The following is a 20,888-nucleotide window of genomic DNA, read 5'->3' on the forward strand; positions in this document are numbered from 1 at the left end:
GTGTGTGTGTGTCTGTGTGTGTGTGTGTGTCTGTGTGTGTGTATCTCTGTGTGTGTTTGTGTCTCTGTGTTTGTGTGTATCTCTTAGTCTGTGTGTGTGTCTATGTGTCTCTCTGTATCTCCCTGTCTCTGTTTGTCTGTGTGTGTATGTGTCTCTCTGTCTCTGTCTGTGTGTGTGTGTGTGTGTGTCTCTGTTTGTCTGTGTGTGTGTGTGTGTCTCTCTGTCTGTGTGTGTGTGTGTGTGTGTGTGTGTCAGGGTGAGTGCAGCAGCCCCTCTGTGTGAGTGCACCGGGAGAGGATGGATGGATGGAGAGGGCACAGAGGGGATTTAAACCCTACAACAGTGCGATCCGATCGCCCTTCTCAGAGCTTCCCCATCCGAGCCCGAGGCGCTGCCGTGCAACTCGCCCTGCACCGTGTGCCAGTCTGCCCTGCCCTGCCTGCCCTGCCCTCCCTTCCCTTGCCTTCCCTTGCCTTCCCTTGCCTGCCTTAAGAACAGCCCCGCAATTTCCAGCGGCTGATCTATAATTCATGATGGTTTGGCTCAGGTTTTTTTCACTGGATCACGTCAAAGGCGCGTCAAACCCATTCAGCAGCCAAACCTCCTCAACTGGAACTCACACAAATTCCACCTCTTGCATTGGCAGCTCTCAGTGGGTGATAATAATACTATACTACTACTACTAATAATAATAATAATCCTAATAATCCTTGCATTTGATATAGCGCTTTTCACGTCGGGAGGACGTCCCAAAGCGCTTCACGGAACACACTGCGAAGTGAGTTGACCGTATGTATATGTTTGTGGGCGAACGCGGCAGCCGATTGCGCACAGCCGTCTCCCGCAAGCAGTCGTGGATTGAAAATGACCAATTGATTGTTGTTTTTTGGGTTTGGGAGGGATTGTTATTAGGCTCTGTGTGGAGTAAGGAAACTTGCCCGAGGTTTCGCCCTCTGCCTGGGATTGAACTCAGGTCTCTCGCCTGCAAAGCGAGTGCTCTAACGACTGAGCTACAGGACTCCACTAATGCTACTAATAATAACGAGACTTGTGTTTTATTTAGCTCCTTATCATGTCATCGAGACGTCTCAAAGCACTTAACGCAACATACTGTAAAGCGTACATTTTGTGGGCGACGCGACAGCCAATAACGCACAGCGGTGTCCCACAAGCAGTCGTGGATAGAGTTTAGCTTTTTAATTTTTTTTAAAAGGGATGATTACCCCCCCCCCACCACCGAAAGCGATTTGCCAATCAAGTAACACCTGGTTCCTACTTACTGCTGGGTAGAGAGGCGAGTGGAGTAAGGAGTGTGGAGTCCTGTAGCTCAGTGGTTAGAGCACTCGCTTTGCAAGTGAGAGACCTGAGTTCAATTCCAGGCAGAGGGCGAAACCTTGGGCAAGTTTCCTTACTCCACACAGAGCCTAATAATAATCCCTCCAAAAAACAAAACAATAATAAATTGGTCATTTTCAATCCATGACTGTTTGTGGGACATTGCTGTGCGCAATTGGCTGCCGCGTTCGCCCACAAATATACAGTCAATTCACTTTACAGTGTGTCTGTGAAGCGCTTTGGGACATCCTCCCGACGTGAAAAGCGCTATATCAAATGCAAGGATTATTATTATTATTATTATTAAGGACACTTGGCTGAGGTTTCGCCCGGCCCCGGGAATCGAACCTGGGTCTTCTCGCTTGTGAGGCGACTGTGCGAGCAATCTCGCCTCTTGAGTCAGAAGGTTTTGTGTTCAAACCCCGCATCAGGACTTGAAGTTGCGTAATCTAATTGACGCTCCAACACAGCACTGGGGTATGAGGCATTGTCCTTCGGATGAGACGTTAAACCAAGGTCCCATTCAGGTGGACATTAAACATCCCACGCCAATATTAAAACAGAAAAAGGTGTACTCATCAACAATCCCCCAAATAAAATTGGTTGCTCACTTTCTTGGCTGTCTGTCGGACATTGCTGGGTGCAAATTAGCCGCCCTGTTCGCCTGTATGTTACACAATTTACAGAACACTTTACAGCAAATATTTTAAGACAAACTCCAGATGTGAAAGGCACTACACCAAATACAAGGATTATTATTATTATTACTGTTACTCATGACAAATTTTAGGGGATCCAGAATTTGGCAAATTACTGAATTCCACCTTCATTTTGGAGCCAGATTCTTGCACTTCTCCAGGGAAAAAAAAAGCCAGCTTCAGATCAAAGGCAAAAATAAAGATTTTCACAAATTTTGAATGTTCTAATATTCTATGTAAACAGAGCAAATCTAGACCTGGTAGAATCTCCTCTGTGACTTTTAAAAGGGTCACCGAATGTATACATTTAATATAGGTTCCATGCCACTGTGGAGGTATTCTTTTATTTTGGTCAACTTGGGTGTCTGGCACGTAATAATAATTCTTGCATTTGATAGGGGCGCCTTAACACTTCATCAGAGCTTCTCAAAACGCTTCACATGTGGTACTGTAAAGTGTAGTGGCTGTGTATTTTGTCTTCAAATGCAGCAGCCAATTTGCACACAGCAACGTGATATCGGGAGAAAGTCCCTTCTCTTTGCGAATAGTGCCACAGGAACTTTAACGACCACTTGAAAAAGGGCAATGCAGCACTTCTCTAGTTTAGTATCATCTGCAAACTTGGAAATTGTACTCCCTATACCCAAGTCCAGGTTTTTTATATAGATCAAAAAGAGCAGTGGTCCCAGTGCTGACCTTTTGTCAAAACTATCTGGATTAAGTATCTGATTGTGATTCACAGGCAGGGCGAAACCTTGTGCAAGTTTCCTTACTCCACACGCCTAATAATAATCCCTCCAAAACAAAAAAACAGTAATAAATTGGTCATTTTCAATCCACGACTGTTTGTGGGACACTGCTGTGCGCAAATGGCTGCAGCGTTTTGCCCATAAATATAAAGTCAATTCACTTTACAGCATATTCTGTGAAGCACTTTGAGACGTCTCGAAGACGTGAAAAGCGTTATATCAAATGCAAGGATTATTATTATTAATTATTATTCAGAGTACACTATGAGCAGAAGGTGTGAGGCTTGAGCCCACAGTGTCTGATTCAAAGCCGAGACATTAATTCTCACCAGTGACTTATTGAAAAATAAAAGAAATTAAATCGAGTGATCATTTTCTGGTTTACACCGAGATCCCATCTGCCTGTTCAGATGAACGTTAATGATCCTGTGGCATTATTTGTAAAGGAAATGTCTCCTGATGTCCTAGTCAATAAACCCCCAACAAAAGCACAGTTTTGGGAGCATTGCAGCAGGCAAATTGGCTATTTTGCCCATAAAACATATTCACTACACTTTACAGATATCCTGTGAAATGCTTTTAGGTGTCCTCCTAATATGAAAGGCGCTATGTTAAATGTGCAATCCTGTAATATATGGTTAGAGCACTCTCCTCGCAACAAACCTCTGTTTACTTAGCAGTAAGTTGGAACCTGGCTGTCCATCAATTGGTGGATTGCTTGCTTTCTGGGGGTAATAATCCCTCAAAAAAAATTAAATGATAATAATTTGGTGTTTGTGGGACACTGCTGTGCACGATTGGCTGCCACGTTTCGCTCATAAAATATACAGTCGATTCACTTTTCAATATATCCGGTGAAACGCTTTGAGATGTGTCAACAATGTGATAAGCTGCTATATCAAATGCAAGGATTATTATTAATTGTAAGGGCTATTATTATTATTTTCATTTGGAACAGCCTGCAATTCTTTTGGAAAAATTAAAGAAAAGATTCCGAAGGCGGGTACAATTCACTTAATCCCCTTCCTGATGCAATGAGTCATTCTTTTAATAAACTGGATAAGACATGGGAGCATGCAAAATCAAGGTACAAAGTGTAACATCGGAGCAAGCCTGTGTCGCAAATGCTAACGGAAGCCCGAACGGTTAATTTGGAGCAGAGCAAATGACATTAAATTACATTATAGTCCAAGAATTACTGTGACCTACTGAGTGTTATTTTACTGTGAGTAGAAAGTTGAAACTGCCTCCAGAAAACAAATCCGTTGTGAAAAGAATAGCAAATATGTGCTTGGAATTAGTCTTTTTTTTTGGTCAGTTGGGTGTTTGGCACACACAGAAACCCATCACCAAGCTGAAGAGTCTCTGAGCCATACATTGAGCTCCACATGTATCCTATCATGAATATGTATATGCCACATGTATATGCCACCTACACATGGACATTTTCATATGTCTGGGGTGGAATGTGTAGTCTCGCTCTGGAGGGATACATCCTACTTCCCAAATTTGGGAAGACGGCTCAAGACGCTTTACAGGATTTTCTGTGACGTGTCATGGTTGTGTATTTGTTCAGCCCGTTTGCACACATTAATGTCCCGCAAACACCCATTAAATGAATGACCAAATTTGCCCGGGGAGCTTATTGGCAAGAACACTGGAAGAAATTTATTTATTTTTGAATAGCGCTAAAAGATTTTTGACTTCCACCAGAACAGGCAAACGGACTTTGATTTTGACGTCTCAATCCCCTCAACACTGCCTTGGAGCGTCAGCCTGAACTGTATGAGTTCAAAGTTCCGATGTGGGGCTTGGACACCCAACCTCTGAGCCAAAACCAAGAGTGCTACTCACTGAGCCAGGCTGACACTCACTGAGCCAGGCTGATACCTAAAGAACACGTGATCCTGAAATATCCTCTGTTCCTTGGATCTCAGACACCAGGAAATGTCTATTTTCCTGGACTGGACTCGTTTGGCAGGAAAGGTGGCTGAGGCGGAGATAATAGGGAGGTGATTGCACCCCCACCCATCCACCCTCTCTTGGTGGCACCTTTTCAAGTATGTAATTGTCAATTGCATGTGCGCTCATGATTGCTTGGATTAAAAGGTTTAAAAAATAGCTGGATTATTTCCAGCTGCAATTGTGAGCTTGTGAGAGAAGCAGCTAGCCACAGGGGGGTTTGGGGGTGGGAGGGGAATGTACATGGTTCGCCGTGGGGGCGTGGGGTGGGTGCTATGAGGAGCCAGCAGCTGACGCAGAGAAGCCAGCCTGCACTGTGGAGCCACTAATAACCCATCACCTCCCCACTCCCCCACCTGTTGCAAAAACCTGGCTCTACCACTGGGTTGAGGACATGATACTGGACTCATTTAGGACACAATTTTGGGAGGACAGTAAGATAGTTTTCTCTGGGTGGGTATAGTTCACCTACAAAACAGCCAGTTACAACCCTTCACAGTATACCTTGTGAATCACTTTGAGATGTCTTGACAGTGCGAAAGGGCGTTATGTCAAATGCAAAGATTATTATTATTATTGTGGAATTCAATTTCCGCTGTTCACTGCAGCTCAGTCTGAGTTTATCTGCTGACGATCTGACCCATCAATGCAGTCAGCGCTCTCGCTCGTGTCCTTCAGGTTAATAATAACCTCAATCTGTTTGGCGAGTCTCACAGTGCTGTCCGTCACCTGCGTTTTCCCATCCTCCTCTTCATTTCCTCCTTCAGTCTCTCCTTTACTGTTGAAATCAGGCATCAAGGAACCTTTGATATCTTCACTTACTGCCACAGGCACGTCAGCAAAACATTCTCCTGGAGCATTCTGTTCAGACGGAGCGGTCTGTCTGCCTCTCTGGCTATCAGCTCCTTCACTAGGGAGTGAACTGTCTGCATCCGAGGTGGAGCAGCCAAGAGCTTTAGTTGATGTTGAAGCTTTGCCTGGCAGAAATGCAAAGCATCGCATTAATATCCTTGCAGTCAGTACAGTTTACAGCTTCAATATCACATACCTCGTTCATTTCAAACCCCTCTCTCTCTCTCTCTTTCCTTTCCTTCATGTCTTTTTTCAACTGGCTGCTGCGTTTCGCCCACAAAATATAGTCAATCCGCTTTGCAATATATTCTGTGAAGTGCTTTGAGACGTCTAAACGACATGATGAGGTGCTCTATCAAATGCAAGGATGAGTACGATTATTATTATGTCCAACACAGCAAAGCAGCTGATGTGGAAAGAAACTACTTAGCGACATCTCATAGGCATTTGATGTGGTAAATATCACACAGCTATGTTCACCCCTATATGAAGTTCATCATGGTCAGGGTTGGAGGGTGAGATTGGTGATGGAAGGGGTGGGGGAGGAGATAACACCTTTTGTATTTGACAGACGAGTTTGTTGCAACCACTTCTTTTATAATAATATTCCTTGTATTTGATATAGCGCTTTATCGCGTCTCAAAGCGCTTCACAGGATATGCTGTAAAGTGATGTGACTGTGTATTTTGTGGGTGAGTGACATGTAGAGGCCAGTTGTACTTAGCAGTGTCCCACGAACAGCACTGGATTAGGTAACCAATTTTATTTGGGGGATAATAAAAATAATAATCATTGCATTTGGTATTGTGCCTTATCACATCAGAAAGATATCTCAAAGCGTTTCATAGGATTTACCATGAAATTCAGTAATAGAGTATTTGTAGGTGAACATGGCAGTACTAACGCACACAGTTATGTCCCACAAACAGCTATGGAGTGACTGACCAATTTTATTTGTGATATTCTGTGAAGCGCTTTGAAACATCTCCATGGCGTGATAATAATAATAATAGTGATAAGGCGCTATATGAAATGCAAGGATTATTATTATTAATGCTACAGGTGCAGGGAGGAGACCGTCATTGGATTTAAACCCTGCCCCTGAGGTAGGGAGCAGCATTCTAATCCATTGCATCAACCAACTCTCGTATGAAAAAAATTACAAACGTCTGTTCAACAATGAAAGGCCTTTGAAAAATTTAGAACTAGCTTTATCTGTTTGCAAAGTGATGCCTGGGGTTAGTTTCCAGTAACTTATTGAATAAATGCCTCACGTTCTTCAAAGGGTGAAACTGTACCTTAATTTATAATTCATGTCCTTTCCTGTCCTGTGACAAATACAATTGCCCATGTTCTGTTCTTACTCTAACCAAAACCTGCCAAAGAAACAATAAAAGCAAGCAGCCTTCCCTCCAGATGAGACGGATTTGTGTGTAAATGCTTTTCAAAGCTGTCAGCCTGGCTCAATTGGTAGCACTCTCGCCTCTGAGTTAGAAGATTGCGGGTTCAACCTTTTCTTTGAAAGTAATAATAATAATCCTTGCAATTAATATAGCGCCTTATCACATCATTCAATGTCTCAAAGAGTTTCACGGAATATATTGCAAAATGAATTGACTGTATGTTTTGTGAGTGAATCGCGGCAGCCAATTGCTCACAGCAGTGTCTCACAAACAGTCGTGGATTGAGTGATCAATTTTTTTTTTGAAGGGATTATTATTCACGGAAAAGCAATCCGCCAATTGACTGACAACCGGATTTCTATTTACTGGAATAAGGAAACTTATCTAAAGTTTCGTCCTACCCTGGAATCAAACCCGGGTCCTCTCGCTTGCGAGATGAGTGCTCTAACCACTACGCTACAGGACTCCACGTGGTCAGTGCAGGGCAGAGGGAGTTTTAATCTGTACACCGCACACGTCCTTCCCTATCTCATGCTCAGTGCTGCCATTCACACCTTTTCCACCTCCAGACTTGACTCCTGAAATGCACTAGTCTGCGGTCTCCCAAGTTCCACGATCCACTAGCTCCAACTCATCCAAAATCCCACCGCCCACAACCTTACTCACATAAACTTTCACACGTCCATCACCAGACTCCACTATCAACCCAACCCCCGGGGTATCAACTTCAAGATCGTCACCTACATTCCTTTCACAAACCCTCACTTCTCTGTCTCGCTCCAGCCTCATTCTTCTGCTCGCTCCCTCTGCCAAACAAACTCAGGCTGGTTGTGTGTCTACTGGCCCCCTCCACCCCATTAGGAACAGCAGAGCCTTCAGTCACTGTTACCCCCCCCACACACCTGGGAACTCCCTCTCTCAATCCCTCCATCTTTCCATCCCCCTCTCTCAATCTGTCTTCAAAAACTGCCGGAAAACCTAAAGTTGTTTGGATGGGTGACACCATTGATGGATGGGACATTGGTTTAACGTCTCACCTGAAGGACGGCACCACCAGCAAGGCAACGCTGCACTGTTTTTGCACTTTGAGAATGTACACAGCCATTCAAATTTATCGTACGTCCTGTAAAGAACTTTGAGACAGTCTTGATGACGTGATAAGGCAAATGCAAGAATTATTATTATAAGAAAATAAGCAAATCACACTGTAAAAGTAACCAAGCCTTTTCTTCCTTTAGATTTTGGCACATTACCTACTTTCTGCTCACATTAGTCGTAAATTCAGAACGTGATATACTTTTCCATTCTGTTTCCCTAAACAGAAAGCCAAGGACTCTATTGCATTTGTAGCATATTTGTCCACCCTCACTGCTACTTTTAGAGTCTTATGAATCTGAAAGCCTAGATCCCTTTGCTCTCTCTACCCTTCTTAGGGTCCTACCATCCAACGTTCTACTCGGTATAGTGTTTGCTATAGTGAATAACAGTCTCTGTCTGGTCTCAGCTTCATGCAATTAAGTAGGAGGCACTGTGCTGATATCAATAATACATGCTAACAATAGATTTTACTGTAAGCGTACAAAACACACAGGATAAATGTAGTAATTATGGACAGTGTCTCTTAAATAATGCATAGTTTCAGATACTTCTTATTTCCATTATGATTTTGTTCTCTTCGGCTATGATTGCCATTGAAAACCCACAACATGCTGTTTATGTTAAATTTACCACAAACCTCTCATCACAGAAGGACTTCAAAGACTTGCTAAACTTCTGTGGATGGCCTGGTAGGTGCATACTTATTGGCGCTGAATATTCCTCTCTTTCCGGAAGATGTTTCATCAGCTTGCACAAAATAGTAAATGACGTGTCAACCTTGCCCCTTGAAAAGTGTACTTGCAGTGTTAAAAGGGCAGGTGGCTCCCATGAATTTCTAGGTGGACCTTGTAACAACACAAAGTTGCATTTATAAAGCGTTTTTCACGTCAGGAGGATGTTTCAAGACGTGGACAGTCAAGGGTTTGCCTCAACACCGTCATTCATATGGACCCGAGCTGAGGGCTGAGAATCAAGAAGGGCAAGGATGGTGGGGAGGACGAACGAAGGCATGGTCAAAGAGGAAGGTCTTGAGATTGGGCTTGAAGGAAGAGAGGAAAGGGACGAGGCAGAGGGATTCAGGGATGGCGTTCCAGAGGGTAGGGGCAGAAAGGATGAAGGCTCAGTGTCCAGGGCGGGGGCCATGGAGCAGGCATTAATGTCTGCATGTTCAGACAAAAATTCCCCCAGATAAAATTGGTCATTCACTTCATCGCTACTTGTGGGACATTGGCAGTTGTGAGCAAATTGGTTGCTGTGTTCGCAGTCACCCCACTTCACAGTAAAATCCTGCAAAGAAGCACTTTGGGACATCCTCCCGATGAAAGGCACCATAACTAATCTAAGGCTTATTAATACAATTTGCATTCTGTTGCATGTTTTCAAATGCAACCATTATTTTTTTTATTAAAGCTTAAACTATATCTATTTGCTGTCAGATCTTAGTACTGTATTTCTATATTGAATTCAATGAAAAAATGTAGAGAGGAATAATTGGAAAGAAAGTCAAATCTCAACCGTAACACTTGATGCGTGACAGAATCCTGGGATCCTAATAGTAAGAATTGCTTCTTTACACACATTGCTCAAGGACACTGTAACGTTCAGGGAGCCTAGAACTAAAGGCTTCTAACTAGCAGCTTGGCAAAGTATAATCACATTTGAAAATATTGTAATCAAATGTGTGCGAAATAGGAATGCAAATTAGTCTGCAATGCACCTAATGTACGTAGCAACAAATACAGCATTGCCATTAAAGAGATATGAATTACTTAAACTTTCTGTGCTAAAACATCAATACTAAAAATAATCCTTGCAAGAAACCAAAATGTGCTCCAGAATAATTATAAGAATAATAATGCTTGCATTTCATAAAGCGCCTTATCACATTGTCGAGACAGCTCAAAGCACTTCAAAGGGTTTTATTGTTAAGCGTGGTGACTGCGCATTTGCAAGTGCACCAGAAAGCCAATTTGCATACTGTAGTGTACTATAAACAGCCACAAAGTGAATGACCATCCTTATCTGGAGCATTGTTGACCAGGACACCGGGAGAAACTCCCTTCTCTTTTCGAACAGGATCTTTTACATCCACTTTAACAGACAGTCGGTTTAACGTCTCAATGGATGTAGAATGGAAACAAAAAAGGAATGGAACCTTGTGAAAATAAATAGATTTAACCATTTCTCCAGTAGTTTGGATACTGGTATGAACTAATCAACTGGATACGATCACCATCTCGACCGTAACACTGGATGCGTGACAGAATCCTGGGATCCTAATAGTAAGAATTGCTTCTTTACACACATTGCACAAGGACACTGTAACGTTCAGGGAGCCTAGAACTAAAGGCTTCTGACTCGTGGAGTCCTGTAGCTCAGTGGTTAGAGCACTCGCTTTGCAAGTGAGAGACCTGAGTTCAATTCCAGGCAGAGGGCGAAACCTTGGGCAAGTTTCCTTACTCCACACAGAGCCTAATAATAATCCTCCAAAACCAAAAACAATAATAAATTGGTCATTTTCAATCCACGACTGTTTGTGGGACATTGCTCTGCGTAATTGGCTGCTGCGTTCACCCACAAATATACAGTCAATTCACTTTACAGTGTGTTCTGTGAAGCGCTTTGGGACGTCCTCCCGACGTGAAAAGCGCTATATCAAATGCAAGGATTATTATTATTATTTTAACTCTTTGAAGGCTTTAAGAAATGACCTGGATCCATTTTTTTCTCCACACAAAAAAAAGAATTTTAATTGAAAAACAATATCGAAATAATAATTTGATATAGCACCTTTGATAATAATAATAATAATAATCCTTGCATTTGATATAGCGCTTTTCACGTTGGGAGGACGTCCCAAAGATGTCAGGAAGATGTCTAAAGGGCTTCACGGGGTTTACTGTAAACTTAGTGACTGTGTGTACAGTCAATTCACTTTACACTATATTCTGTGAAGCGCTTTGAGACGTTTCAACAGCGTGATAAGGCGCTGTATCAAATGCAAGGATTATTATTATGTAATGTAACCGAAGTGATGCGAGGGAGACCTGACAACACCGAAGGTTGTTGAAATTCGATTTTCTGCTAATTGCCATATTGTCAGTCTGCGCAGCTGTGCAAATACTCCTGCATACTAATGTATAGTGTCCCAGATCACCATTAATGCTGAGATAATGGCTGGCAGACAGTTACAACAAGTAATTCAATTGAGCTGCTCTGGAAAAAAAAAGTCATCAATGGTAAAGAGCAAAGCTGCAGCCGTTCTGACTATCAACAGTATCCTAAGATTTAATTAGTTTGGTGAACTCTGCCTGCCAAGTGTGGTTCTTGATGTTACCATCCATGCTGCTAACAGCGTTTTGTCTTATTGTTATGCAACAAGCATAGTGAGTGACTGGGATAGAGACAGCGCAGTGAAAGTAAACAGTAAAGGGCATGAACACCATTGGTCATGTGGGATTGACAGATGCGGTTATAAATAAATAAACAAACAAACAAATATATATATATATATATAAATAAATAATGAAGCCTTGCATTTGATATAGTGCAAATAGCGTCATCGAGATGTCTCAGAGAAGCTTCACAGGATATACTGTAAAGTGAAGTGACTGTTTTTTTGTGTGGGGGTGAAACACAGCAGCCAGTTTCCACACAGCAATGTCCCACAAACAGGGTTGGAGTGAGCGACCAATTTTATTTACTTTTTTTGAGGGTGGGTGGGAGGCGGGGGGGAAGTTGTTGGCCAGGACAGGACACCGGGGGAAACTCCCTTCTCTTTTCGAATAGCGCCGCGGGATATTTAACGTCCACTGGAACAGGCAGATGGGATTTTTGCTTAACGTCTCATCCGAAGGCCACAACTCTGACAGTGCAACAACTGCCGCCCCCCAGCACTGCATTAGAGTGTCAGCTTACATTGTGGTTTCTGACATGAGGCTTGAGCCTACAACCTTCTGATTCCAGGATGACAGTGAGCCAGGCTGATACACAATATGATTAGTGTGCCAGCACCATTTCTTCATCAGCAAGATTACACAAAACTAGAAAAAATGATACAGTAGAAACATGCCATTCAGCCCAACTAGTCCATGCTGGCATTTATACTACAAATAAGCCTCTTCTTCTCCAAATCCGCTATCTCAAATCCCCTTCTCTCATATCTTTGCACCAGTTTTCCTCTTAAATACATTGATTCTCTTTGTTTCAACCACAGTTCCCGGCAGTGAGCTCCACTTTCTCACTACCCTCTGGACAAGGAAGTTCCTCTGCAACTCCCTCTCAGACCTACAACTGGCTAGCTTATATTTGCACCAACCAACAAGTGAAGATAGTGTATTAATGTCCACCTTTATAATCTTAAACACCTCTGTTGGATCCCCCTGTAGAGCACTCATGTCTGACACATACAAAAACCCGCCACCATGCTTAACAGTATCCAAACTAGACAGCGTTCCATGTATGTATGCCACCTACACATGGTAATATCCCTCTGTCTGTAATGCGCATTCTCCCTGGAGGGATGCACCCTGCTTATCTAATTCCAGAGATTACTAGGTACAGGATGGTGGGAGCCAACGCTTTGAGACCCAATAAATGATGCAACAACAACAACAACTTGAATTTATATTCTCCCTTAATGTAGAATAACATCTTGGATGGACGACAAGCGAGGGAGAAGGGAGGGTGGGGCGATGACCATAGGTAGGGCATTAGATAGGCTTGATGGCAACACCAATAACATGCATTTATATAGCAGCCTTCGCATAAACTAGCATCGCAGAACCCTTGGCAGGATTTAAAGTGGAGTGACTTTGTATTTTTGTGAGCGACAAGCAGCAGCTAATTGCACACAGCAGTGTCCCACAGACAATTTAGTAAGGAAAGTAAGGAAGTTGCAGTGCATGGAGAGCTGCACTCAGTCAGAATGGACAGAAATGGGCTGACACATCCCCCTTGAGTTTGATGTCTTAGGTTATAAAGACTTAGAGGAAAACATGTGCAGTTTTATTTTCCATTTGGCAAGCTGTGTGTCGCCACTGGGGGTATCAGCTAAACCATAACATTTTTTGTTTCTTGGCACCAAAGTTGCTGGTCATGAATTTTTAGCAGCTTCCTATTCATTGTCACAACATGTCATCAAAGGGCTCTGTTTCTTCCCAGCCTGAACCACCCACTGAATTTACAGCAAATCACTCCCCTGACTACTAACCCCAGGACTGAAAGCAAAGGGACGAGTGCTGCATACCAAGGAGGGCTAGACACGTGTCTGTATAGTGAGCGTATAGGTAACTCCTTGTATGGGGAATATTACAGCAGCCTGTGCAGAGTCACCAACTTCCCAGCCCCGAAATACTGCGAAGCATCTCGTCAACTTTATAAAGTGCTGTATCAAATGCAAAGATTATTTTATTGTAAGAAATTTCACCTGGGTTTAGACTAGACTTACACTATTTTCTTAGCATTTAATTATGTGACAAATTTAACAGTATCTTACATTTAATCTTAGTTTTGAAGGAGATTTTCTGTAGTGGTCGATCAGACTTACACAAAATCTGTTTCACAATGAAGACTACATTTAATTTGTAATTTGCGCACAGCAATGGTCCACAAACAGCCATGAAGTGAGCGACCAATTTTATCTGGGGATTGTTGGCCAGGACTCCAAGAGAAACTCCCTTCTCTTTTTGAATAGCACCACAGGATCTTTAACGTCCACCTGAACAGGCACAAATGGGGAGCTCAGATTAACATCTCATCCGAAGGACAGCACCTTTGACAATGCAGTGCTCCTCCAGTGCTGTATTGGAGTGTCAGCTTAGACAGTGACTCACAAATTCCCGACTTTGGACTTGAACTCACAACCTTACAACAATAATAATCCTTGCATTTGATATAACGCTTTTCACGTCTTCTAGACGTCTCAAAGCGCTTCACAGAATATACTGTAAAGTGAATTGACTGTATATTTGTGGGCGAAACACAGCAGCCAATTGCACACAGCAGTGCCCACAAAACAGTCGTAGATTGAAATGACTAATTTTTTTTTTGAGGTATTAATAGCAGGCATGTGGAGTAAGGAAATTTGCACAAGGTTTCACCCTGCCGCAAATCGAACCCAGGTCTCTCGCTTGCAAAGCGAGCGCTCTAACCACTGAGCTACAGGACTCCGATATCTTATGACTCAAAGCCAAGATCGCTAACAACTCAGCAGATCGATCACCCGTGAGTCTATTAGAAGCCTTATAAGTGGATGCCTCAGCAGTGAAGGGCAATAACTCCAGGGCACTGCTCATGACAGCGCAGCGAGCCTGGCTCATCAGCAGGACATGCAAGAGTCGATCGTAATTGGTGGCAGGGGGTTATCCCACTTCGCTCTTTTTAGTCCTGCAAGCCAAAGCTCTAATGTATAGGGTGTTCCTAGCTGGACAAGCAGCGGGAAAGCTTGCCAGATGGTGATATCAATGGCAAGTTACGCGGTTTTAGCTGGTTAGACTCCAGCAGTTACCCCAACGCACAATCAGGGGTCCCCAAGCCTTGGCTCTTGCCAATCTGTGCCTAGTAATTTCCAGAATTAGGTAAGCAGGATGCGTTCCTCCAGGAAGAGATTGTGCATTCCTTTCCAAATGTGAATCTCTGGAATCTCGGACATCCGGCTGACCAAAAAAAATGTTTGAGCATGCAAAGAGAAACCACAAGAGAGGTACATTTATATTTCTGCTGGGTGGTATTATTTGCTCAGTGAGAGATTCCAATTACAGCACTTTGTTCAGATCCTGTGGTCGGGCAGCTTATACCCTTTTTATCAGCATGCTTCAGCAGGTAAAGGCTTCCAATTGATCTGCCCTATCTCTGAACAGCACATGCTAAGGGTCGAACGAGGAAATGTACCTCAAACCAGGAGGCTAGATAGTGATACTCGCTAATGTTTCCTTGAATAAAATAACCAAAGGCTAACTCTAGCCGCACACTGCACTTTGATTCCTAGTTTCTGAAAACAAAATCATTGCACGATCTGTACGAGTTGGAAGGATATAACGGTTAGCTAACGCACCATGATGCATTACTTGTCAGCCATAAAAGGCCTGAAATTTCACCTTATTTTAGCCCGTAAGTCCTTCTTGCCTTAAGACAACGCTATTTTCACTTCACGGCTGTTTGATGGACACTGCTGTGCGCAAATTGACTGTTACGTTTGCCTACAAAACACACAGTTACCACACTTTACAGTGAAGCCCATTGAGACATCCTTGCAATGTGAAAGACCCTATAGGTATTTGCCTAAAAAATACACAGTCACTGCACTTCACAGCAAAATCCTGTGAAGCACTTTGAGACATCAAGATTGGTTTGGATGAAGAAGTCCCTTCAGCCCTTCTGATTTCATCCCTCCAGAACACCCACCCTAACGTCCTCACCATGAAAGCATCAAACTTTTTTTTTAAGCAAGTCTAGTGTCCTGGCCTCTATCACTGTTCCTGGCAACCTGTTCCTGTCTGAGTGAATTACCCTTTGAGCAAATCCATACTTCCTAATGTCTATCCTGAAATTGCTTTTGCAACTATACCAATGTCTTTTTGTTCTACTATTTTGGAGCACCCTATAGTATTGTTCTAGGTTTCCTTTTTGTAATCCCATTTAAAATATTATTCACCTCTATAAGGTTCCCATCTGAGAAGTCTCCTTTCAACGCTGCGGGGTCTAATTTCCGCAGTACCCAGAAAGAACTGAAAAATTGGCTTCCAAATCACGAATAAAATAAGACAATGGACTTGAGCCTTAGTTGTTGAGAAATTTGGTGATCCTTACCATCTAAAAGTCTATTTAATCCATCATTAAAAGTCTATTTCACCCATCAATTGGCTCCTTCAAGGTCCGTCTCAAGACCTTCCGCTCCAGCTGCACTTTCGGTTATCTGCCCTCCACCTCTTTTGACTCCATCCCCAGTTCAGTTGCAAACCCTTTACTGTCCAATGCCTTGGGACATCTTCCCGACATGAAAAGCGCTATATCAATGTAATTTGTTGTTGTTGTTGGCTATTCGAATGTATTACTGGGCAAAGGGAGTGTTATACAGCAAAGGAAGCTTTTTGTCTGGATCTGGCAGTGCTTATTTTTGACATTTAACCATAAAAAATCTACCCATTTCACCAGCACCTAATATTTCTTACCTCAATGAGCAAAGAAACGTGTCTAAATTATGTTCAATCTGATTTGTTTGACAATTCTGAAAATCAACAGAGCAACGAACAAACAAATGAAATTGAGAAATTTAAGAATCTAAAACAACAATAAAACCCAGATTGACACAGAATCAGCTTTGGTTACATTATCACCAGGAATGACTTACTTCTGGATTTGGCCGTTCTTCCTGATCCAGTGTCATTCCATGGAGTCGCTATAGACACCTTTAAATAGAAGGTCGAAAGAGCATTTTGCATTACATGGAATCGACAGCACCGAAACAGGCCATTTGGCTCGACAGATAAATACAAGGTACTCCATATACATAGTAAGAATAGAAAACGTGTACTCCATGGATAAGATGGAACTTGCCAAGAGAGAAGCTGAAAGAGAAGTAGGAGTGTCACTATGTCAAAACAGTGTGAGGCAGCAATTTACAAAGAAGGTACAGCATGGAAACGAACTACATGACCTAAATAGTCCACGACCGTTTGTGGGACACTGCTGTGCACAATTGGCTGCTGCGTTTTGCCCAAAAAATATACAGTCAATTCACTTTACAGTATATTCTGTGAAGCACTTTGAGACGTCTTGAAGACGTGATAAGGCGCTATATCAAATGCAAGGATTATTATTATGACGGTGTTTATTTTCCATACAAGTCGCCACCCATTCTTTACTTCCTCCCTTACCCTTTTATTCCCTTCTCCCTCATGTGAAGGTCTAGCTTCCTCTTGAAAGCATCTACATTATCTGATTCGCTATCACTTCCACAATCTCACTACCCTCTGTGTGAAGCTGTCATTGCTGGTATAGGCTACAGCACACACTGCGCTTCACAGGCTCCATGAGATGATGTGAGGCATTTTTGATGTAACAAAGTGCTGCATCGAATACAAATATATTCTCTCTTCATCAGCACCCGTTCATGTGAAGAGAATATGAGGGTTTTAATAACTGCGCGTCACAGGTAATAATAAATCCTTACTTAAAGCAAAATAAAATCTTGCAGAAAATCTGCACTAACCCTTACATAATCATTCTTATATTTGATATAGTGCATTTTATGTCTCAAAACGTTTTACAGGATTTACTGCCAGGTGTAGTAACTGTATTTTTTGGACAAATATGGCAGCAAATTCGCGCACAGCAATGTCCCACAAACAGCTATGAATTGAACGACCAATTTTATTTGAGGGATTGTTGGCCAGGACACTGGGAGAGAGAAACTCCCTTCACTTTTGGAATAGTGCTGCGGGACCTTTAACATCCACCTGAACAGGTGGACGGGACCTCGGTTTAACGTCTCATCCAAAAGACGGCATCTCCAACAACACAGTGCTCCCTCAGCACTGCACTGGAGTGTCAGCGTGAACTGTGAGCTCAAAGGGCTGTGAGATGTCATAATAGGAAACTGTTCATCTCTGCAGCATCTGTGACTTTAATTATTATATGGAAACTGTTCAGCGCCTCCGACAATACAGCGCTTCCCCTTCGTCTGGCATTGGAGTGTCAGCGTAGACTGCGTCAGCCGATACTTTACAAGTTAACTTGTAAATCTGCAACCTCTGTCCTCCGCTGTCTGTGATCGACGGTGTTCTGACAGAGAGCCAGATGGAGACAGCAGCAGGTCGATTTGAACCCAACGCACGACCTGCCAACTTACAGAAATAATTAAAATCTCAGTATGAAATTCACACTCACGTCAGCAGGAAACCAGGAGAAACCCCATAGGTGCTCTAAGCAAACCGGCAAAAACGCTCCTGTCATATTTTTTTTTTTGGTGGACACTCGGTGTGCAGCTGTAACAACTCTTGAGAAAGCGAGGCTGCTTGTCAGTCCCAATCAACAGTCTTGCTCACTGTGCTTGAATTGAAGCTGATATTTACTTTGATAAAATATTTCACAGGTTAAAAAAAGGAGTAGAGAAACAGAGAGAGAGAGACAGACAGAGCGAAAACAATGCAGTAGGGAATCTTAGGATGCTGGAATGGGAAGGCAAACAGCTAAGATCCCCACATTAAAGCATTGCCGTGTTACAATAATAATAAACAATTATTATTAATAATCCTTGCATTTGATATAGCTTTATCACGGCGTCAAAGCCCTTCACAAGATTTATTGTAAAGTGGATTGACTGTGTATTTTGTGGTTGAAACGCCAACGAAACATCAAATAAACTGCAACAATAAAGCCCATCTCCACCCCAACCCCTTCCACGCATCGCCACAGACAACCACACACTCACACACCCTGTGGAAACAGAGAGCTATGGAATTGAGCCAATATTTCTGTAAGACACTGAAAGTCAAGCTGACGCTGAAAGTGGCAGCTTGACTCAGTTGGTGGCAGTGAACATTAAAGATCCCACGGCACTATTCGAAAAGAGAAGGATATTTCTCCCGGTGTCCTAGCCAATAACTCCCCACATCAAAATCTGGTCATTGACTTCATGTTTGTTTGTGGGATGCTGACGTGCGCAAATTGGCTGCCAGGTTCGCCTGCAAACACATGGTCACTACACTTTATAGTGAATCAAGTTTGAGATGATTTATCACTCTGAAATGTGTCAAAGACCTGCTAAGGCATCGTATCAAATGCAAGGGTTATCTATTATTATGTATTATTATTATTTTTGAAACTTCTTTGGAACTCCATCCCACTGTCCCTTCTCATCAACCCCTCCGTTGCCTTCCTCAAGGCCCATCTCAACACCTTCCTCTTCGACCGTGTCTTCGGTCATTCTCCTACCCCTACCTTCCCTATCCTCCACCCCTCCTGACCCAACCCACAGCTTGGGTACAAATCTTTGCCTGTCCAGCTCCTTGGGACACTCCCTCTCGACGTGAAAGGAACTGTAGAAACGTAATTTGTTGTTGTTGTTACGATTATTGAAACAGCTCAGGAATTGATTGGGAACGTGGCTGACAGCATTTCGGAAATCAGTCAGAAATGTTGCAAATAGTGCTTCGGGGGAAAAATCTATACCATCTGTGCCAAGATATCATAATAAGAACCAATCAATAAAATGCGTGGTGCAAAGTTGGCTTCTCCTTTCCCTTCTCCCCTTTCCTCTGGAGGTTTTTGTTTTGCTTTTGAAGTTGACAGAATCCATCTCCTCTGTGCTGTTTCTCTGCAAGATTTCATTTTGCTGCTTTTCTTATTTAAACTCTAACTCCTCTAACCTCTACTGCAGTTAATCTTGCTTGCGCCCTGCGGGATGTTGCTGCTGTTGGGGGGGTGGTGGGGGGGGTAAGGTTTCAAGCCTGCTGGCGATCAATCAGTAAGCATTCAGCAGATGTCGGCAACTGCAATTCCATGTCCATAAGTGAACAGCGAAATCAGGCGGCATGGAGTTAAAACTCCCGCGCACTGGAGCAGGTTCGGCCGATGTTGGCACAATGATACCCCAAAGCAAATGGTAAACGAGTCGCAAAACAAAGCCAAAAAAATGGTCCTCTAAAAAGATAATAATACCCTTGCATTTGATACAGAGCCTTTTCACGTCATCAAGATGTTTCAAAGCACTTTGCAGGAATTACTGCATTCCCTTTGGGAAATGAACTCAGGTCTTCTCACTTAACAATGCGCTACAGTATTTGTAGACCTGGACTATTCGACTGCAAACTGTCGACATTAGGGCCTCAACACACAACCTTCTGACTCAGAAGCAAGAGTGTTACAACTCTGTGCCAGGCTGACACTTTAACACTTAGGGTCACTTTATTACTGCCATGTTACTTCTGTTACTTCAATGTTGCATGGTTTGTGAGATGAAAACGTATAAAATCCATCAATTTAGAGAGACGGGAGCCGGCGTAAACCTAAGGGTTAATTGCAGCCTTGGCAGGATCAGCACCAATGAGCTTGGGTGTTTTTAATGTTTTATTTGCTGCAGATTTACGAGGGTTGACACATCAGTGATCTTTGTTTCAACTCCGTCTGCCTACCCCAGGATTAGACCTGTTTGGCAAGGCTGCACACTGTAGCTGAGAGGCTCTCATTTACACATGAGAAACAGATCAAGCGAGCCTGTCATCAAGACAGTTCGAGCAGCCTAACGCAAGTCTCGTTCTGCATTGGCCACGTAAGGTTCCCACGATTGCCGAGCTCTTCCTGGATTTCTTCAGGTGTTTCCCATGAGTCTGAAGAAATCAGATTCCACGAAAAGATCAGGTACTCATAAAACTCAGAGACCTGCAAAAACAGTCACTACACTCCTCAGCAAATCCTGCAAAGGGCTTTGAGACCTTTCGACAAACTCATTTGAAAAGCAGCTTAATGCAGTGATGAGGGGATGGTAGGCTGTGTATTCTGGAGGGATGACATCATATGGGCCATCTTCATCCAGACCAATCTTGTGATCTTGTGAGGTGACAAGACTCTACATCAAATGCGAAGCTTATTTATTATGATTATAGTCGGAGCTTGCCTTCACCTACAAAACATGCAGTCACTGTACCTTACAGTATTTGCAGTGAAGCGCTTTGAGACATCCTCCCGACGTGAAAGGCATCATATCAAATGCAAGGTTTAATATAATTAATGGCAATGCTAGGCAGCACTACATTGTCAGGATGTGCCTTCTTTTGCAGGTTAAACCGAGG

At 43.0% G+C, this 20,888-nt stretch overlaps 1 protein-coding gene across 1 annotated transcript in view; it reads right to left on the reverse strand.

The window, feature by feature from the left end:
* Positions 1-3,813: 3,813 nt before the first annotated feature.
* LOC103177908 overlaps positions 3,814-20,888 on the reverse strand; it is a 73,802-nt gene continuing 56,727 nt past the window's right edge. Inside the window, exons 9-10 of the mRNA XM_007892283.2 lie at positions 16,448-16,505; positions 3,814-5,721 (exon numbers count right to left, since the gene is read on the reverse strand). Of these exons, the coding sequence (XP_007890474.2) occupies positions 5,354-5,721; positions 16,448-16,505 (426 nt within the window). The 3' untranslated portion in view covers positions 3,814-5,353. The remainder of the gene's footprint in view (positions 5,722-16,447; positions 16,506-20,888) is intronic.

Source organism: Callorhinchus milii, unplaced genomic scaffold, assembly GCF_018977255.1.
Source record: "Callorhinchus milii isolate IMCB2004 unplaced genomic scaffold, IMCB_Cmil_1.0 Scaffold3, whole genome shotgun sequence".
NCBI lineage: Eukaryota > Metazoa > Chordata > Chondrichthyes > Chimaeriformes > Callorhinchidae > Callorhinchus > Callorhinchus milii.